This window comes from Canis lupus, chromosome 24 (assembly GCF_011100685.1).
Source record: "Canis lupus familiaris isolate Mischka breed German Shepherd chromosome 24, alternate assembly UU_Cfam_GSD_1.0, whole genome shotgun sequence".
Lineage (NCBI taxonomy): Eukaryota > Metazoa > Chordata > Mammalia > Carnivora > Canidae > Canis > Canis lupus.
The window spans coordinates 24,882,679-24,901,739 of NC_049245.1; the positions used below are offsets into that span (position 1 = coordinate 24,882,679).

The 19,061-nt window shown below is 41.0% G+C and overlaps 1 protein-coding gene across 6 annotated transcripts in view; it reads right to left on the reverse strand.

The window, feature by feature from the left end:
- UQCC1 (ubiquinol-cytochrome c reductase complex assembly factor 1) overlaps positions 1-12,250 on the reverse strand; it is a 96,624-nt gene extending 84,374 nt beyond the window's left edge. For 4 of the 6 annotated variants that reach the window (XM_038572108.1, XM_038572106.1, XM_038572104.1 and 1 more), the window contains exon 1: positions 12,095-12,248. In XM_038572108.1, coding sequence (XP_038428036.1) covers positions 12,095-12,118 — 24 coding nt within the window. In that variant the 5' untranslated portion in view covers positions 12,119-12,248. Of the gene's footprint in view, positions 1-12,094 lie in introns of all 6 variants that reach the window. The other 2 variants (XM_038572105.1, XM_038572107.1) reach the window with 2 other exon arrangements.
- Between the last annotated feature and the right edge of the window lie 6,811 nt (positions 12,251-19,061).

Consider the following 19,061-nt stretch of genomic DNA (forward strand, 5'->3'; position numbering starts at 1 on the left):
TACTTTACATATATAAGCCCATTTAAAACTCACAATCAAGGGACACCTGGGTAGCTCAGTGGTTGAGTGTCTGCCTGCAGCTCAGGGTGTAATCCCGAGTCCTGGGATCAAGTCCCACATAGGCTCCCTGTGCCTATGTCTCTGCCTCTGTCTCTCATGAATAAATAAATAAAATCTTTAAAAAAAAAAAAAAAACTCACAATCAGCACCTGGGTGGCTCAGTCAGTTAGGTGTCTACCTTCAGTTAAGGTCAGGATCCCAGAGTCCTAGGATCCATCCCAATATCAGGCTCCCTGCTCAATGGGGAGCCTGTTTCTCCCTCTCCTTTCCCTACTCCCCCTGCTTGTGCTTTCTCATTCTCCCTCTCTCTGTCAAATAAAAAAAAAAGCTCACAATCACCACCCAATGACTAAGAGTATTGCTATTATACCATTTATATGGATAAAGAAACTGAAGTATAGATAGGATAAGTAATTTCCCAAAATCACATAGTTAATATAGTGAGAAGGTTAAGATCTAAATCCAGACAGCCCAACTCCAGAATCTAGGTTCATTTACGGGAATATTTCCAAAATCTCTCCTAACACTCTATGATCTAGTCTTGAAACAATTAAAACACAGTATAGTACAATGCAAAGAGCCATGTACTTGGGACTCAGAAAGCACTGGCTCCACTGTGAGCTAAAAGCCTTTGTCGTCTCTTCTATAAAATAAAGAAAAAATCCCTACTTCTCAAGATTTAAGAAATATCAACAAATGTATCTTGCAGCATGTCCAACTCAATAAATACTAAGTTGAATCTGAATCTCCATTTCCTCATGAGTAGACAGGAAGGGATAGGGGTGATGTGGAGAAAGGTGTAGGGATTTTATTTTTTTTAAGTTTTATTTATTTATTCATTCATGAGAAACACAGAGAGAGAGAGAGGCAGAGACACAGGCAGAGGGAGAAGCAGGCTCCATGCAGGGAGCCCAACGTGGGAGAATTGATCCTGGGTCTCCAGGATCACGCCCTGGGCTGAAGGCGGCGCTAAACTGCTGAGCCACCCAGGCTGCCCAGGTGTAGGGATTTTAAACCTAGAGATGCTTTCTAAAGTGTCTCACAGTTTTAAAACTGTATAACTATTTTTAATATACCACTCACAACACCTTATGCTTTAAATGAGAAGCAAAGTTTCAAAATATTTTATCTCAGCTGAGATCTGATCTGTTGGGATAATGTTCAAATAAGAGATAGTTACTGGCTTTTTGTTTACTAACACTGAATCATTCAATGTTAGAAGTTCCTTTCCTAAAAATGTAAATATGGGATAAGATGAAATTTCTGCATACTCAAGCCCAAAGCAAGGGAAGAAAAGTAAAGGGAAATTACAAGTAGGAACAATGCAAACTTTTGAAAGATTTTCTGGAGAATTTCATCATATTTTTCACCACGTCAACATATTTTCCCTCTGTAATTTTGGTTCTACTTGGTTTTATGCCAATATCTTAAATCAGTCCTTATTAGAAGAAAGAAGCAATCAGCTCTGTTCTTTCCTTCTCCAATCCTACAACAATTTCTGTCCAAACCCTTAACTGAAACTGAAGTGCAGCAGAGTGTGTCTAAATCCCAAGACTGTTATTAAATAGCTGTGTAACCCTGAACTAGTTATTCAACATTCTGGACCTCCATTTTCCCTTATATAAAATGGGAATAATAAAAAGTACCTCACAGGAGTATTCCAAGGATCATTTATAAAAGCATCTCAAGAACACTAAAACACACATAAAATCATCATTACTGTTATTAACAATTGTTAATAACAATAGTTGAATTATGTATATAAGCTTCTCTTTTCACCAGCAAACTGTCATAGCAGCAAGAACCATTTTTTAAAAATATTGTTTTGAACCTGATAGTCCCTTTCTCAAAAGCTTGTGGTGCCTCCAAGTGCCCCCTTTAGTCAAACTTAAACACCCAATCTTTACCAAATAGACTCCTCTAGACTCAACTTTATTCTTACATACTCTACCTTGTATTCTCCATTTAGGAGTTCCAAAATTTGACTCAGATCCTCTGGTTTGGGAATTATTGCTCCTCTCCACACAAGCTAATCCCCTTCTAGTCATTTCCTCTGGGAATCTTTTCTTCCCTCTTACCCAACCCATGAGCTCATTACCTTCAAGAAGTGTCCCCAGACTCAGGTACTGGTTCTATGGACTCTACTTGGTTCATTTTCCTCCCCACGTTTCCCGGTACTTCATTTATAAATATAAACCTGTGAAAGTACTTATCTCCCTCGCACAGGTACTAACATATTAGGCCTATAACAATTAGCAACCTCAATTCTCAAGTTTAGGAAAACATTTATAGCCACTTCCAATGGTTATTACTGCTTTAACTTAGGATAATATATACACCATAACAAAACAGGAATTAGTTTTATTGTCCTTTTTGGCCTCATCAAAACCAAAACTTTATTTTTTTTACAAAACCAAAACTTTAAAGACAAGTTTCGTGTTTTTATTTCCTGCTCATATTGTAAATTGCAGATTGCAAATGATTTTACATTTGTACTTCAAAATATTCTGACATACCAATTTTTCAACTACACCTTAATCAGTCCAATGACCAGCCTTTTGCTGAATGTGGTTTTAAAATACAGTATTTTCTATGGCTTACTAATGAACAGGAAAAGGCTTTACAAGGAGCCCATTCTTCTATTCTCTATAGTTTTATGTTAATAAAGTGAACACAAACACTGAGTTATTAGCAAATACTGAATAATCACTCCTAGGGTAAAAAGAAGCTTAGGCTCCTGCAAGCCTCTAATCACAACATTTTCATCAATCAATACATAACCTTGTGTGTTTCTGTTAAAGATATCTTAGTTACATATTATACATGTGTAATAAAATACATATAAAATAAATGTGTGTATATATATGTATGTATATGTATATAGTATATACATATAATTGATTCATTAACATTGAACTCATGGCCAATAGCACTGTGTAACTCACTCCTGAACAATGTTTATCTAACACATAAATTTTCTCTGAAAGGAACATCACAGCTTTCTTGTCCTTAGCAACACTAGATAGCACAAGATGGCACTAATATTTCAAGGCCATATTAAACACGGAAATCACCAACAAACCACAAAAATGCAAAAAACATGGCATTAATTAGACCGTGAAAAGGATATCTGTTTATAGTATAAGAGCTAAAATAGGAAATTAAGAGTATCTATCTCAGCTAGGAACTTGCATGTTGCAGCTCAAATTTTTCACTCCTCTGCATATATCCATAAATGACCACAAAAGTGCCATGAGTACTGATTTTGGGATTATAAATAAAATTTAACAAGTATAATGAATTAAAAAATACAGAATCTATGAATAATGAAGATTGACCAGAGTCACCAAATCTCCTCTGCAAATGTCCACTGGTTCCTGTACTCTGAATACTCATCCAATTCCATAACCCAAAGGATAAACACTACCTTAGCAAACTGTCCTGCAAGTTACAAAGTGGTATGCTATAAAAGGATACTTAGAAGGAGCAGAGAATGTTCAATCATTCCTTCCATAATTACTGAATACTCTGCCTCTTCCCATTTTGTTGGAGGTGTCCAAGCTTCTTAAAAGACTGATTAAATCCGGGAGAGATTGAAGCAAATCAGTAAATATATTAAGATTTAGCAAACAAGCATATATATTATTACAAATATTAAGTTTCTATTAGAGAAAAGAGTTAACAAGTATGAAAAGGCAGAAAGGTACAATAAGCCCTGTGGTCCTAGGGTGAATTTTGAGTAACTAGTATGGGTTTTTAATATGTATAGATAAATATAGAAGCAGATGTGTGTTTATGGCCTGGGTGGCTCAGCAGTTGAGCATCTGCCTTCAGCTCAGGACATGATCCCAGGACCCAGGATGGAGTCCTGCATCAGGCTCCTTGCAGGGAGCCTGCTTCTCCCTCCGCCTGTGTCTCTGCCTCTCTCTCTCTCTCTGTCTCTCATGAATAAATAAATAAAATATTTTTTAAAGTGTGTTTATGTATATGTATATACATACATATACTTCCTATCCCTGTCTTGATAGGTGCTAGGGGCAATAACTACATCTAGTATTCAGGCTTAGTTTCTAAATAGCAATATTCACTAAAAAGGACTAGTCTTCTTCAGAGAAAAGTTGACATAGGAATGAGGTTGATGCTCCTTAAAGCCTTATTTGCAAAGAACCAGCATTATTTGAACTGTTTAGTAGTTTTTGGTTTTTTTTTTTAAAGACTTTATTTATTTACTCATACAGACACAGAGAGAGAGAGGCAGAGGAAGAAACGGGCTCTCTGCAGACAGCCTGATGTAGAACTCGATCCCAGGACCCTGGGATTATGTCCTGAGCCAAAGGTAGACACTCATCCACTGAGACACCCAGGTGTCCCTGTTTAGTAGTTCTTTGGAAGACTTCATTGGTAAGGCTGTCCTGGACCTCACCCAATATGAAAAATGTTTCCCCAGGAGCACTGGCTCAAAACAAATAGAGGCAATTGTTTAACTTCACGGCTGCCTAAGGCAGTAGATAATACTTGTGGGAAACAATAGGCTAACAAAAAAGCTTAAAAGGAAAAGCAAAAGAATGAGCTGTTCACAAGGACTTTGATTAATTTTTTTTTTTTTATTTATGATAGTCACAGAGAGAGAGAGAGAGAGGCAGAGACACAGGCAGAGGGAGAAGCAGGCTCCATGCACCGGGAGCCTGATGTGGGACTCGATCCCGGGTCTCCAGGATCGCGCCCTGGGCCAAAGGCAGGCGCCAAACCGCTGCACCACCCAGGGATCCCCTCACAAGGACTTTGAAAAGGTCTAACATACTCCTGGGAATGTGAAAGCCATGCATATGCACAGGTCTGTGTACATGAATAGGAAAGACCTGAGACTCCTGGTTGACCTTGATGCTCCTCACAAGTAGGAGTGAAGTTTAAGACAGAAATGTTAAATGACTAGTAGAATGTTGATGGTATGCCCCTACATGTGCACAAAGTCCCTCAGCAAAAACCAGGAGACTTATTGGTTCTAAATATTTAAGGAAGTCTCCAATTACTATTTGACCACTAAGCTGAGCAGAGACCACTCAACAAAGAGTACAGACTTTACAGAATTAATTCAGAAAGGTCACTAAACAGAAAAATAATAACAAACTCTGGAAAAGGACAGAGCTGATTTCCAGAGCTGCCACACTCTATTATTTAAAATGTCCAGTTTTCAACCAAAAAAAAAAAAAAGAGTATGAAACATGTAAAGAAATAAAAAAAGCATGGCCCATACACAGAGGGGGTAAAATCTATAGAAACTGTCCCTGAGGAAAAAAATGAAAAAGAAAGAAATTGTCCCTGAGGAAGTTCAGGTGTTGGACAAACTAGACAGACTTTGAACCAGCTATTTTAAATGTAAAAAGAGAAACCACACCTAAGGAATTACAGCAGAGTGTAAGAATGCTATCTCACCAAATAGAGAATATCAACAGAGAGATTATTTAAAAAAAAAATAGAAATTCTTGTGTTGTAAAGAATAAATAGGGATCCCTGGGTGGCTCAGTGGTTGAGCGTCTGCCTGAATTCAGCTCAGGGTGGGATCCCAGGGTCCAGGATCAAGTCCCACAACAGGCTTTCTGCAGGAAGCCTGCTTCTCCCTCTGCCTGTGTTTCTGCCTCTCTCTGTGTGTCTCATGAATAAAATAAAATAAAATCTTAAAAAAAAAGAATAAAGAAAATGAACATTTCACTAGAGGAGTTAAGCAGCAGATCTGAAGAAGAGAAAATCAGTGACCATGAAAATAGGTCAACTGAGATTATCCAGGCGAAGGAACAGAAAGAGAAAAGAATGAAAAAATTTCACAGAGCTGCAGAGAGCTATGGGATACCATCAAATGTACCAACACAGGTATTATGGGAGTTTCAGAAGGACACGAGAGAAATACAGGGACAGAAAAATATCTGAAGAAATATTGGCAGAAAACATCCCAAATTTGATAAAAACCATCAATCTAGAAATCCAAGAAGCTCAACTAACTCGAGTAGCATAAATTCAGAGGAATCTATAAATAGACATATCATAATCAAGCTGTTCAAAGACACAGAATCTTGAAAGGAGGAAGAGAAGCTATTCAACATGTATAAGAGATGCATGAAAACATTAACAGCTGATTTATCCTCAGAAGCCATGGAGGACAGAAGGCAGTGGAATGAAAAATTAAGACAAAAAATAAGAAAATTTGTCAACAGCAGACCAGCTCTTGCAAATACTAAAGGCTGAAATGAGACCTCTGACACTACAGTAACTCAAATCCACATGAAGAAATACAGTACATGATAAAGGAAACTATTTAGATAAATTAAAAATACAGCATAAATGTTTTTTTGTTTATAATTCTTTTTATTTCTGTTTTTATTTTTAACTTAAAGGGCAACTGCATAAAGCAGCAATTGTAAATCTATGCTGATGTACACATGATGTATAATATATAATTTGATGACACTAATGGCATGAGGGACTCAGGAAGGAATGGAGCTAAATAGAATTAAAGTTTTTATATATTACTGAAATCAAGTTGATATTAATTCTAACTAGATTGTTATAACTGTACTCTCCATGGAAAACACAAAGAGAAAATAACAACAAATAAAAAACAGGGGCAGCCCTGCTGGCGCAGCGGCTTAGCGCCGCCTTCAGCCTGGGGTGTGATCCTGGAAACCTGGGATCGAGTCCCACATCAGGTTCCCTGCATGGAGCCTGCTTCTCCCTCTGCCTGTGTCTCTGCATCTCTCTCTCTCTCTCTCTCTCTCTCTCTGTGTCTGTCATGAATAAATAAATAAAATCTTAAAAAAAAAGTAAAATTTTATACCATATGCAAAAATTAACTCATAATGTATCAAAGACCTAAACATACAACCTAAAATTATGAAACTCTTAGAAGAAAACATAGGGAAAAGCTTGATGACATTGGATTTGGCAATGATTTCCTGGATATGACACCAAAGCCCGGGCAACAAGAGAAAAAATAGTTAAGTTAGACTTCATCAAAATTAAAAACTTTTATGTATCAAAGAATACTATCAACAAGACAACTATCAAAAAGACAACCCATGGAATGGGAGAAAGTACTTGCAAATCATTCATTTGATAAGGCACTGAATCCAGAATATACTAAAAAGAAAAAAATCCTACAACTCAACAACAAAAACTCAATTAAAAAAATGGTCCAAGGGGCAGCCTCGGTGGCGCAGTGGTTTAGCACCGCCTGCAGCCCAGGGTGTGATTCTGGAGACCTGGGATCGAGTCCCACGTCAGGCTCTGCATGGAGCCTGCTTCTCCCTCTCTCTGTGTCTCTATGAATAAATAAATAAAATCTTAAAAAAAAAAAAAAAAAAAAAGAGTCCAACACTTAACCGACTGAGCCACCCAAGCGCCCTGGTAAATGCCCTAAAAATGTTAGCTATCCATATTCTTGCCCAGGAAATCTCAACATCTTATTTTAACTACATCCTCTATCTCAGCTTACCTACTATCTCCTGAACACCAACTCTCCAGCTGCTTAAAAAAAAAAAACAAACAACAAAACACCACCATCTCCAGCTGGATATGTTCAGTGAAGGACACTGCTATATTAACTGAGACATCAAAGGCAGACCCGGGGGATCCCTGGGTGGCGCAGCGGTTTGGCCCCTGCCTTTGGCCCAGGGCGCAATCCTGGAGACCCGGGATCGAATCCCACGTCAGGCTCCCGGTGCATGGAGCCTGCTTCTCCCTCTGCCTGTGTCTCTGTGCCTCTCTCTCTCTCTGTGACTATCATAAATAAATAAAAATTAATAAAAAACAAAAACAAAGGCAGACCCGGGACTCACTATTAAACATCCCTCTCCCTCACCCTCATATCTAACTTTTCACCAACTCCTATAGCTGGTTTCCTCAATACTTGTTGAAATCATCCCTTCCTCTTTAACCACACTTTCCCTCTTAGTACAGGCCTGCCTCACTTCTTCTAGGATTACTTGAGTAACTTCTGACTGGCCTTCAGGACTTGAATCTCAGCCCTCTGATCCATTCACAAGTGCTACAGTGATCTATTAAAGAAAAAATCTAATAGCGGGCATGAGGGTTTACTACAATGAGTTTTTTTTTTTTAAACATTTTTGTACTTTGAAAATAAAATTTTTTAATTTAAATTTAAAAATGAGAGGAGAGGGATCCCTGGGTGGCGCAGCGGTTTGGCGCCTGCCTTTGGCCCAGGGCGCGATCCTGGAGACCCGGGATTGAATCCCACGAAGGGCTCCCGGTGCATGGAGCCTGCTTCTCCCTCTGCCTGTGTCTCTGCCTCTCTCTCTCTCTCTGTGACTATCATAAATAAAAAAAAAAAAAAATTTAAAAAAAAAAAAAAAAAAAAAAGACCACAGCTTTAAAAAAACAAACAAAAATTTAAAAAATAAAAATAGAAAATGAGAGAAGAAACTAAAGCATTCTCCTGATCAGTGACGACTGCAGGGGCAGAACCATAGGAGAAAAGGACTTGCAAAAGAACACAAAGAAATTTTGGGGCAGGAGTGACATGTTCAGTATTTTTATTGTGGTGATAACTTTTCAAGTGTATATCTATGTTAACAGTTATCAAATTGTATAATTAAATAAGTACAACTTACTGTGTGTCAATTATTCTTTAAAAATAAAAATAAGTGGGCAGCCCAGGTGGCTCAGCAGTTTAGTGCTGCCTTCGGCCCAGGGGGTGATCCTGGAGTCCCAGGATCGAGTCCCACATCCAGCTCCCTGCATGGAGCCTGCTTCTTCCTCTGCCTGTGTCTCTGCCTCTCTCTCATGAATAAATAAATAAAATCTTTTTAAAAAACTTAAAAAATAAAATAAAAATAAGTGTTTCAAAAACCTTTAAAAACAAACTCTTTTGCCCTAAATACAGACACTTTGACATAGATGTCATCTACAGCATGACAGATGATGCCAAGCAATAAAAATATACATCACTGTCACAGACTACCTGCCTATCTCCAGCAGAATTCACAAAAGGTCAGGGAATGCATAACCTTGTCCTAGAACCTAGTCTCCAGGGCCAGGTGCAAACTGGGGACCACAGGAAACCAGCCTGGACACTGAGCTGTTATCAGTTCACGTGAGGTTGCACACCATTCAAACCTCCTCAGTGTGCACTTGCAGCTTACCCACGATGCATCTCCTCCCTTTGCCCATTTGAAAAACTCAGGGTCTCACCCTATAAAAATATCTTAGTGGTTTATATAATAGGCACGAGAGCAACTTGAGAATGAAGATCGGGTTGTTTTCAACTTGAAAATTATTTGAAAATAAATAAGTAATTAATTATTTGGAGGGAAAACCCTATTAAAAATAAATCTTCTCTTGCTTAAACTATTTTCAAAGGCTCTCCTCTGCCTCAGGATAAACCTCTAATCCTAACCATGAAACACAAGGCTCTGACTCCTCTCCTGATATTTCCCCATAAATGTCCCTGGGTCAAGCCAACAGATAATGTGTACAGTTCTTGACTGTCATTAGTAGCATAAGCTAACGCTTCTCTTCCGTGGTCTCTCTCCCATTCTCTATCTAGTGCTCTCACTCCGTTCAGGCATCTCTCCCTGATGGATGCTTATACTCAACCTGAATTAGGTGTATCTCTACTCTGCTCCTGTAGCACCTAGTACAAACTTCTATCACAGCATCTCAAATATTTTATTAGTAGTCCTCTTTTCTGTTCTCCTATTAGATTATAAACTTGACAGAAAGATCTATGTTTTGCATCCTCAGTCCCTTAGGTAGTCCTTAGAATGTAGTAAACTCTCAAAACAGTTGCTAAACTAAAAGGAAGGGAAGAAAAGCACTTGAATGTCACCTGTATCAATTGATCTTCTGATCAATCCTAGCAAAATTACTGTTAAGAAAATCAGAGGTTCAGAGAAGAAGTTAGGTGACTTGCTCAAGGTCACATTCATAGTAAGTAATGGAGCCAAGCTTTCAACCAAGGCACTTCAAACTCCTAGACGGGTAGATTTCCTATATTTGTGAATTCCTCAGCGCCTAACTCAAATATCTCTTCAGAATAGGTAATCAATAAATATATGCTGTTTTCATGTTTACTGCCACTTTCAACAAGTCCTAAGGGAGATTCCATTGCTTTGTCACACAGCACATATAATCGATATGATCTGATTCTATCATATAATAAGAGGCCTTTAAAGAATCACAGTATAAAGTGAAAGTGATTTTTAAACCTAAAAAGGGGGATCCCTGGGTGGCGCAGCGGTTTGGCGCCTGCCTTTGGCCCAGGGCACGATCCTGGAGACCTGGGATCGAATCCCACATCGAGCTCCCGGTGCATGGAGCCTGCTTCTCCCTCTGCCTGTCTCTCTCTCTCTCTCTGTGACTATCATAAATAAATAAATTTTAAAAATAAATTAAACCTAAAAAGGTAAAAGTGACTTTCCTTATTTAAATTTGGTTTTTATCAAAAAAGATGAAAAGAATAAATAGAAAAAAAAAGGACTAAAAGAGGGCAGCTAGGTGGTTTCTATGGATGCTATCACCTATGAATAAATCTGCAAAAATCCACATACTTGGGCAAGAATATTTAATGTATCTAGGACAGCTACTAACTTCCAAGACAAATAAAGGTGTTCATTTCAGATGTATAGACCAATAAACTTGTCCTCTTTTCCATGACATATCCACCTTAAAAACTAAGTAACTTAGGACATCCAGGGCACTGGCTGGCTCAGGGGTTGAGCGTCTGCCCGTTGGCTCAAGGCATGATCCTGGGGTCCTGAAATCGAGTCCCACATCGGGCTAGAAGCAGGGAGTCTGCTTCTCTCTCTGCCTACATCTCTGCCTCTTTGCGTCTCTCATGAATGAATAAATAAATAAATAAAAGTTCTTTTAAAAATAAATAAACAACTTAGGACATCCCAGTTGCAATTTCCAACAGCCGATTCTCAAATGTGAATCAATTTCTGCCCTGGCATCAACAATTACTTCACCAAGTGAATCTTTAAGTTATATGAGCTCTTCTCCAAACACTTCTAAACAGCAACAGAGTCCCGCACTTTGCTCGGCTGACAAGTAACACAAGAGGTAAAACTGCAGTCCTTGTAAACCGTACATAAAAAGATTAGAAACCTAAAGTGTAAGTAACAACTCACGAGACTGTCAGAGGCAGGAGTGAAAAAGTGCTCTGAAAAACAATGTCCTTGATCCAATTTTTCAAAGACTTGCAAAATTGTAAATACTCCCATCCCTCAATGATTAGTAACTAAGCTCTGTATCTTCCTTTTTCTGCTGTCACTTTCTTTCTCCTTGAATTCCCAGATGTTAGGGTATGCTGGAAGGATAGGGACTGAATCACAAATACAGTAGTTTCCCATAGGGGTGCTAAGAAGTCTAGTAACCCTTCCTTACCTACTTCATTAATTCCTTCAATAAATATTTCTTGGACACCTATGACGCGTCATACACTGTTAGGAAAAGGAAAAACGACAGACACGAGCCCGGGTTTTGGGGCAGCTTTCAATGTGACAACCTGTAATAGTATTCCACTTAACTGTACAGTTAAGAATTGTCTTGCCGATCTCGGAAACAAGCCCAGAGAACCTCAGAAACCAAAGGGACTGCAAATTAACGTCGTTTTTTCCCATCGGGACACTGAGGCCCGAAAGTGACTCGTCCAAGGTCACACTGGGCATCAATGAACAGAAACTAGAACCCAGGTCTCCCGAAACTCCAATCAGTGCCCCCACGTGCGGCCTTTCCCTGAAGGAAAAGCGGTCGCCTGAGGTGACTAAGGAAAAAGCAAACTTCGCCAAACTTTGGTCCGATGTCACTCTCTCCCTCCCCCAAAGCGGGGGAAGCCACGGCCGAAGAGAAGGTAGGGGGAAGTGGGACGCTGCCTCAGTTTCCCCCGCAGAGAGGCGGCCAAGCAGCCTCGCTGCCACACAAGCTCCCCCCCTGCACTTTGCTCCAGTTTCTCCCGTCCTGCCCTCTCCGACTCCAACCCTGAGGCCCGGCGGCGACCGCAACAAATGATTCCTTCACTCACAAGGACTCGCACCAGCAACGCCATGTTCCTCTACAACCATTTCCGGGTAAAGGGTGGCCTTCCGGAGTCCCCGCGGCCCCCACCCCTGGACTCTGTCGTCCTTTCGCCGGCGGGTGCCGGGCAACGGCGGCGCAGGCGTACAGAGGCCGCCGCGCTCACGAGCGCGCGCTTCCCCTTGCTGTGCGCGAGGCTGCCTGGCCCCGGCGCGCGCCTGCCGTTCTCTCCCTTCTTCCCCGCACGTCACAGACGCTCGAGTGCGCTCCGCAGCACCTGTCCTCCTTGACCCGAGGTCTCGGGCTTGTCAGAGCTCTCCCTACCCCGCTTCACGCAGCCTCACTCCTCAGAGCCCCGTTGGCTGAAGGCTTCCAGATCCTACCCGCCCCTCCCCCCCCATCCCTACCCCTTGTCACTGGGAGATTGAAAGAAACAGGACTCTGGGGGATCCCAGCATTTAAGGGCTCCCTAAAAAAAGAACCTGAGAAGGGGTTGCAGAGGAACGCAGGAGAGTGTTCAGCTGAGTCCCGAAAGTCAGGGGACCAGGGTAGTCAATGGGGTGACCTGAGGCCTGAAGAGAAAAGAACCCTTGGGGTTTCTGGCTGGTTGGTGGTTTCATGGGAACATCTTTGAGTATTGATAGGAAACGATTGTGTAGGTGAGGATATGTAGGAAAGAAGGGTGCAAGGAGTTTCTTGAGGAGGTGTGAGAGAATGGCCTTGGCTGGAGGACCTCTTATCCCAAGAGCAGTCGAGGAGAGAAGGTGTGGGTGGATGCTCCTGGGGCTTTACTGACACCAAAGGGACAGGATGTTCAAGGCCTGCCTTCTTTTCATTCAGTCAACAAAGACTCAGTGAATGTTCACTATGTGCCAGTCACAAGACAGGTGTAGATAATGGCTTTGTGGGGCTCCTACACTGGTGGGAGAGGCACACAAAAATCTAGTAAACCAATGAAAAAATAATAATAATTAAAAATTGTGAAAAAAATTATGGTAAGTGTTGAAGGCAACAACAAAGAGTGAAACTTAAGAATAACATAAGAGGCTACACTTCAGATAACATGGCCAGGTAAGGCCTCTCGGAGGAGATGACATATGAGACCCAAAGGATGAGAAGGGTCTAGCATTTGGAAGTGACTTTGAACATATTTTATCAGGAAGTATTGGGGAATGAGAAAGAGGAAAAAGGGATGCCTGGGTGGCTCAGCAGTTGAGTGTCTGCTTTCCCCTCAGGGTGTGATCCAAGAGTTTTGTTGTTGCTGTTGTTGTTGTTGTTTATAGGAGTTCAATTTCCCAACAAATAGCGTATCACCCAGTGCTCATCTTGTCAAGTGGCCCCCTCACCCAGTCACCCCAACCATCCACCCACCTCCCCTTCCGTTACCCCTTGTTCGTTTCCCAGAGTTAGGAGTCTCTTATGTTCTGTCTCCCTCACTGATATTTTCACTCATTTTCCCTCCTTTCCCCTTTATTCCCTTTCACTACTTTTTATATTCCCGAATGAATGAGGCCATATGTTTGTCCTTCTCAGATTGACTTACGTCTCTCAGCATAATACCCTCCAGTTCCATCCATGTGGAAGCAAATGGTGGGTATTTGTCGTTTCTAATGGCTGAGTAATATTCCATTGTATACATAGACCACAGCTTCTTTATCCATTCATCTTTCGATCAGGAAGTTCTGGTATGGGGCTCCACGTTGGGCCCTCTGCTCAGCGGGGAGCCTGCTTCTCCCTCTCCTTCTGCCTGCCACTCTGCCTGCTTGTGCTCTCTGTCAAATAAATAAATAAAATCTTCTTTTAAAAAAGAGAGAGATAACTCCCTGCAAGGAGCCTGCTTCTCCCTCTGCCTATGTCTCTGCCTCTCTCTGTGTCTCTCGTGAATAAATTAATTAAATATTTTTTTAAAAAGAGAGAGAGAGATCAGAGAGATAACCTTGTTAATCAGATTCAAGAAGCAACTGTGAGGGGTGCTCTGGGATCATGACTGACTGAGCCACCCAGGCACTCACTAAGTTTCCTTTTACCAGAACCTTGCATCCCAACTCCTTCCACTCTCTTAAAATTGAACTTCCTGGGATCCCTGGGTGGCGCAGTGGTTTGGCGCCTGCCTTTGGCCCGGGCGCGATCCTGGAGACCCGGGATTAAGTCCCACATCGGGCTCCTGGTGCATGGAGCCTGCTTCTCCCTCTGCCTGTGTCTCTGCCTCTCTCTCTCTCTCTCTCTCTGTGTGTGTGTGTGTGTGACTATCATCAATAAATAAAAATTAAAAAAAAATTTTTGAACTTCCTTCCAGATATTTTGCAGTGCTTTCACATACATATACATATTCCCTCAGAAAATATAGCATTCTGGTTGGTTGGTTGGTTGGGTTTTCTTTCTCTCTCTCTTTTTTTTTTACTTATTTGTCATTCTTTTTTGGACAACATTCTTTTTTGCTCACTGAAAGAAATTTTATCTTTTTAAATTTTTAATTTAAATTAAGTTAATTAGCATATAATGTATTATTAGTTTCAGAGGTAGAGGTCAGTGATTCATCAATTTTATATAGTACCCAGTGCTCATTACATCACGTGCCCTCCTTAATGTCCATCACCCAGGTACCTCATCCCTCCTCCCTCCCCTCCAATGACTCTCAGTTTGTTTCCTATGATTAAGAGTCTCTTATGGTTTGTCTCCCTCTCTGATTTTGTCTGGTTTAATTTTTTCTCACTCCTCCTATGATCCTCTGTTTTGTTTCTTAAATTTCACATATGAATGAGATCATATGAAAATTGTCTTTCTCTGATTGTTATTTTGCTTAGTATAATCCCTCTAGTTTCACCCATGTTGTTGCAAATGGCAAGATTTCTTTTTTTTGATGGCTGAGTAGTATTCCATTGTATATATATACACACCACATACTCTTTACCCATTCATCTGTCGATGGGCATCTTGGGCTCTTTCCATAGTTTGGTATTGTGGACGTTGCTGCTATAAACATTGGGGTACAGGTGCCCCTTCGGATCACTACATTTGTATCTTTGGAGTAAATCCCCAGTAGTGTAACTGCTGGGTCATAGGATAGCTCTATTTTCAATTTTTTGAGGAACATCCATACTGTTTTCCAGAGTGGCTGCCCCAGCTTGCATTCCCCCCAACAGTGTAAGAGGGTTCCCCTTTCTCCACGTCCTCGCCAACATCTGTCATTTCCTGAGTGGTTAATTTTAGCCATTCTGACCAATGTGAGGTAGTATCTTTTTTTTTTTTTAAGATTTTGTTTATTTATTCATAGAGACACAGAGAGAGAAAGAGGCAGAGACACAGGCAGAGGGAGAAACAGGCTCCCTACAGGAAGCCCAGACGTGGGACTGGATTCCAGGTCTCAAGGATCACACCCCAGGCTGTAGGCGGCGCCAAACCACTGCGCCACCGGGGCTGCCCTGTGAGGTGGTATCTTATTGTAGTTTTGATTGTATTTCCCCAATGCTGAGTAATGTTGAACATTTTTTCATGTGTCTGTTGGCCCTTTGTATGTCTTCTCTGGAGAAATGTCTGTTCATGTCTTCTGCCCATTTCTTGATTGGATTATTTGTTCTTTGAGTGTTGAGTTTGTTTGATAAGTTCTTTATAGACTTTGGATACTAGCCTTTTATCTGGTAAGACATTTGCAAATATCTTCTCCCATTCTGTTGGTTTTCTTTTGGTATTGTCGACTGTTTCCTTTGCTGTACAAGAGTTTTTATCTTGATGGAATCCCAATAGTTCATTTTTGCATTTGTCCTATATTTTGCTGCTTCCTTTTTTTTCACTCAAGAGTTGTTTTTTTATTTTATGTATATTGCTCTGTATCGATCTTATTCATGTCCTTTTTTTATTATTTTTTTATTCATGTCCTTTTAATAGCTGTTCTATCATATGATACAGTTGACAGACATTTGTTTCCTTTTTGTTGTTATTGTTTCTATGACCAGTGTTTCCATCAATATTCTTGTACATTCATGAGGAAAGTTTTAATAGCTCCAATCTACCTCTTTTTTTCTTCAAAATCATTTGCCAACCTGGGATTAGCAGAAGAGAGAGCTGATAGTTGGATTCAAGAAAGGATTAAGGTTTTTCCAGGTCATCAGCGCAAAGAAAGTGATGCTGTTGTCAAGAAAAAGGTTCAAGTGATAGGCCAGGAAATCTGTATAGTGAAGGATTTCTTTTTTTTTTTTTTTTAAGATTTTATTTATTTATTCATGAAGACACAGAGAGAGAGAGGCAGAGACATAGGCAGAGGGAGAAGCAGGCTCCCTGCAGGAACCCAGATGCAGGACTCAATCCAAGCATTCAGGGATCATGCCCTGAGCCCAAGGCAGATGCCCAACCATTGAGCCACCAAGGTGTCCCCATATGGTGAAGGATTAAAAGACAGGAAGAAGCTGTTAGGAAAGAAGAGGGGACAAGTGAGTAAAAGAAAAATGTAATGAGAAAAATTCAGTGACTTTTAAAGGATAAAAAGTTGTGATCAGGGGCATCTGGGTGGCTCAGTGGTTGAGCATCTGCCCTTGGCTCAGGGCATGATCCCAGGGTCCTGGAATCGAGTCCCATATCAGGCTCCCTGCAGGGAGCCTATTTCTCCCTCTGCCTACATCTCTGCCTCTCTATGTGTCTCTCATGAATGAATAAAAAAAAAAAAAAAAAGCTGAGATCAGGGAAGTCTGGCTGGTTCAGTCAATTAAGCATCCAACTCTTGGTTTCGGCTCAGGTCATCATCTCAGGGATATGACATGGAGCCCTAGTTGGGCTCTTCACTCAGTGAGGAGTCCGCTTAAGATTTTCTCTCCCTCTCCCTTCTCCCTGTCTCTGTCTCTGTCTCTCTAACATTTCTCCACACTGCCTCTACCCCTCAAGATTCCCTTGCTTCCCTTTAGAGATTCCACATTGAAATTCAATCATTCATTAAAGAAATATACTTGCTGAGTATTTACCATGATCCAGGCTCAGATCTAGATGCTGACAATACAGCAGAGAATTAAAGTTCCTACCCTCATGGAGTTTATAGTCCAATGAAAGGAAAGAAACAATAGGCAAATAAATATACATAATCTAATGTCAGGCATTGGTAAATGCTAAGCAGGACAAGAATAAAAAGTAATAGAGCAAGGTGCTATCTTAGATGGGCTGATCAAGCAGGACCTCACTACATTTGATCAGAAATGTTAATGATGGTGTCTAGGTGGCCCAGTCGGTTCAGCAGCTGCCTTCGGCTCAGGTCATGATCCCAGGATCCTGGGATGGGCCCCGAATCGGGCTTTCTATTCAGTGTTTCAGTGCTTCTCCCTCTCCCTCTGCCTGCCACTCCACCTGCTTGTGCTCTCGCTCTCTCTCTCTCTGTCAAATAAATAAATAATCTTTAAAAAAAAATAAATATCTTTAAAAAAAAGAAATGTTGGGCAGCCTGGGTGGCTCAGCAGTTTAGCGCTGCCTTCAGCCCAGAGCATGATCCTGGAGACCCAGGATCGAGTCCCACATCGGGGTCCCTGCTTTTCTTTTCTTTTTTTTTTTAATATTTATTTAGTTATTTATTTATGATAGACAGAGAGAGAGAGAGAGGCAGAGACACAGGAAGAGGGAGAAGCAGGCTCCATGCCGGGAGCCCGACGTGGGACTCGATCCCGGGACTCCAGGATCGTGCCCTGGGCCAAAGGCAGGCGCTAAACCGCTGAGCCACCCAGGGATCCCCGTCCCTGCTTTTCCTTCTCCCTCTGCCTGTGTCTCTGTCTCTGTCTCTCTCTCTCTGTCTCTCATGAATAAATAAAAAAAAGAAATAAAAAAAAGAAAGAAATGTTAATGAAATGAGAGAGTGATCCATGTAAATATCTCAGAAAAGAGCATGCCAGGCAGAGGAAGCAACAAGTGCAAAGGCCTCAATATGGGACAATGCTTGGTGCTTCCAAGGAAGTACAAAGAGGTTATTACAGAGCCAAATGAATAAGATAGAATAGGAGATGAGGTCAGTAGGGGATGAAGTTGATAAGGTAGCCCTCGAGGCCAGATTCTGAGAGGACTTTGTTGGCCAGTATAGGTGTAAAAAATCACTGGAAAAGGATGCCTGGGTGGCTCAGCAGGCTCAGCAGGTTAGGTATGAAGGGTAGACATACTTTTCACTCTACCCTTTTGTCTTATTTGAAGTTTGTACTTTATCCATATATTTACCTTTGAAATTGAAATAGGGGCACCTAGCTGCGTCAGTGGCTGGAGAATGTGACTCTTAATTTCAGGGTTTGAGTTCAAACCCCATGTTGGGTGTAGAGATTAGTAGAAATAAAATCTTTAAAAATAAAATAAAATAAAATAGGGGCACCTGGATGGCTCAATCAGTTAAACGACCAACTCTTGATTTTGGCTCAGGTCATAATCTCAGGATCCTGGATTTGAGCCTTGCCTCCCACTCTTCACTCAGTGGGGAGTTAGGTTGAGATTCTCTTTCTCCCTCTCTCTCAGCTCCTCCCTCTCCTGCTCTCGATCTCTCCCTCTCTCTCTCAAATGATAAATACATAGATCTTTAATAAATAAACAAATAAATAAATAAAATAAGAGCACTTGGTGGTTCAGTTGGTTGAGAGTCCAACTCTTGGTTTTGGCTCAGGTCATGATCTAATGGGTCATGAGACTGAGCCCCTTGTCAGGCTCTGCCCTCAGGAGGGGCTGTGCTTGAGGATTCTCTCCCTCTGCCCCTCTCCCACTTGCTCATGCTCTCTCTCTCAAATAAATAAATAAATCTAAATAAAATAAAAACATTCTTGTCACTCAAAATCCTGTTCCCCCCCAAAATTTTGCTCATTGATTTTATGGAAAACACAAAGAACTAGAACTTGATCCCTGCTCTCCAGGATAGTACAGTTGGGGTTGGGAGGAGTAGGTATAATACATATTCACAATTTTTTTCACAATTTTTTTTTAAAAAACAGTGCAAAAGAATGAAGTTGGACTCCTACCTCACACCATAT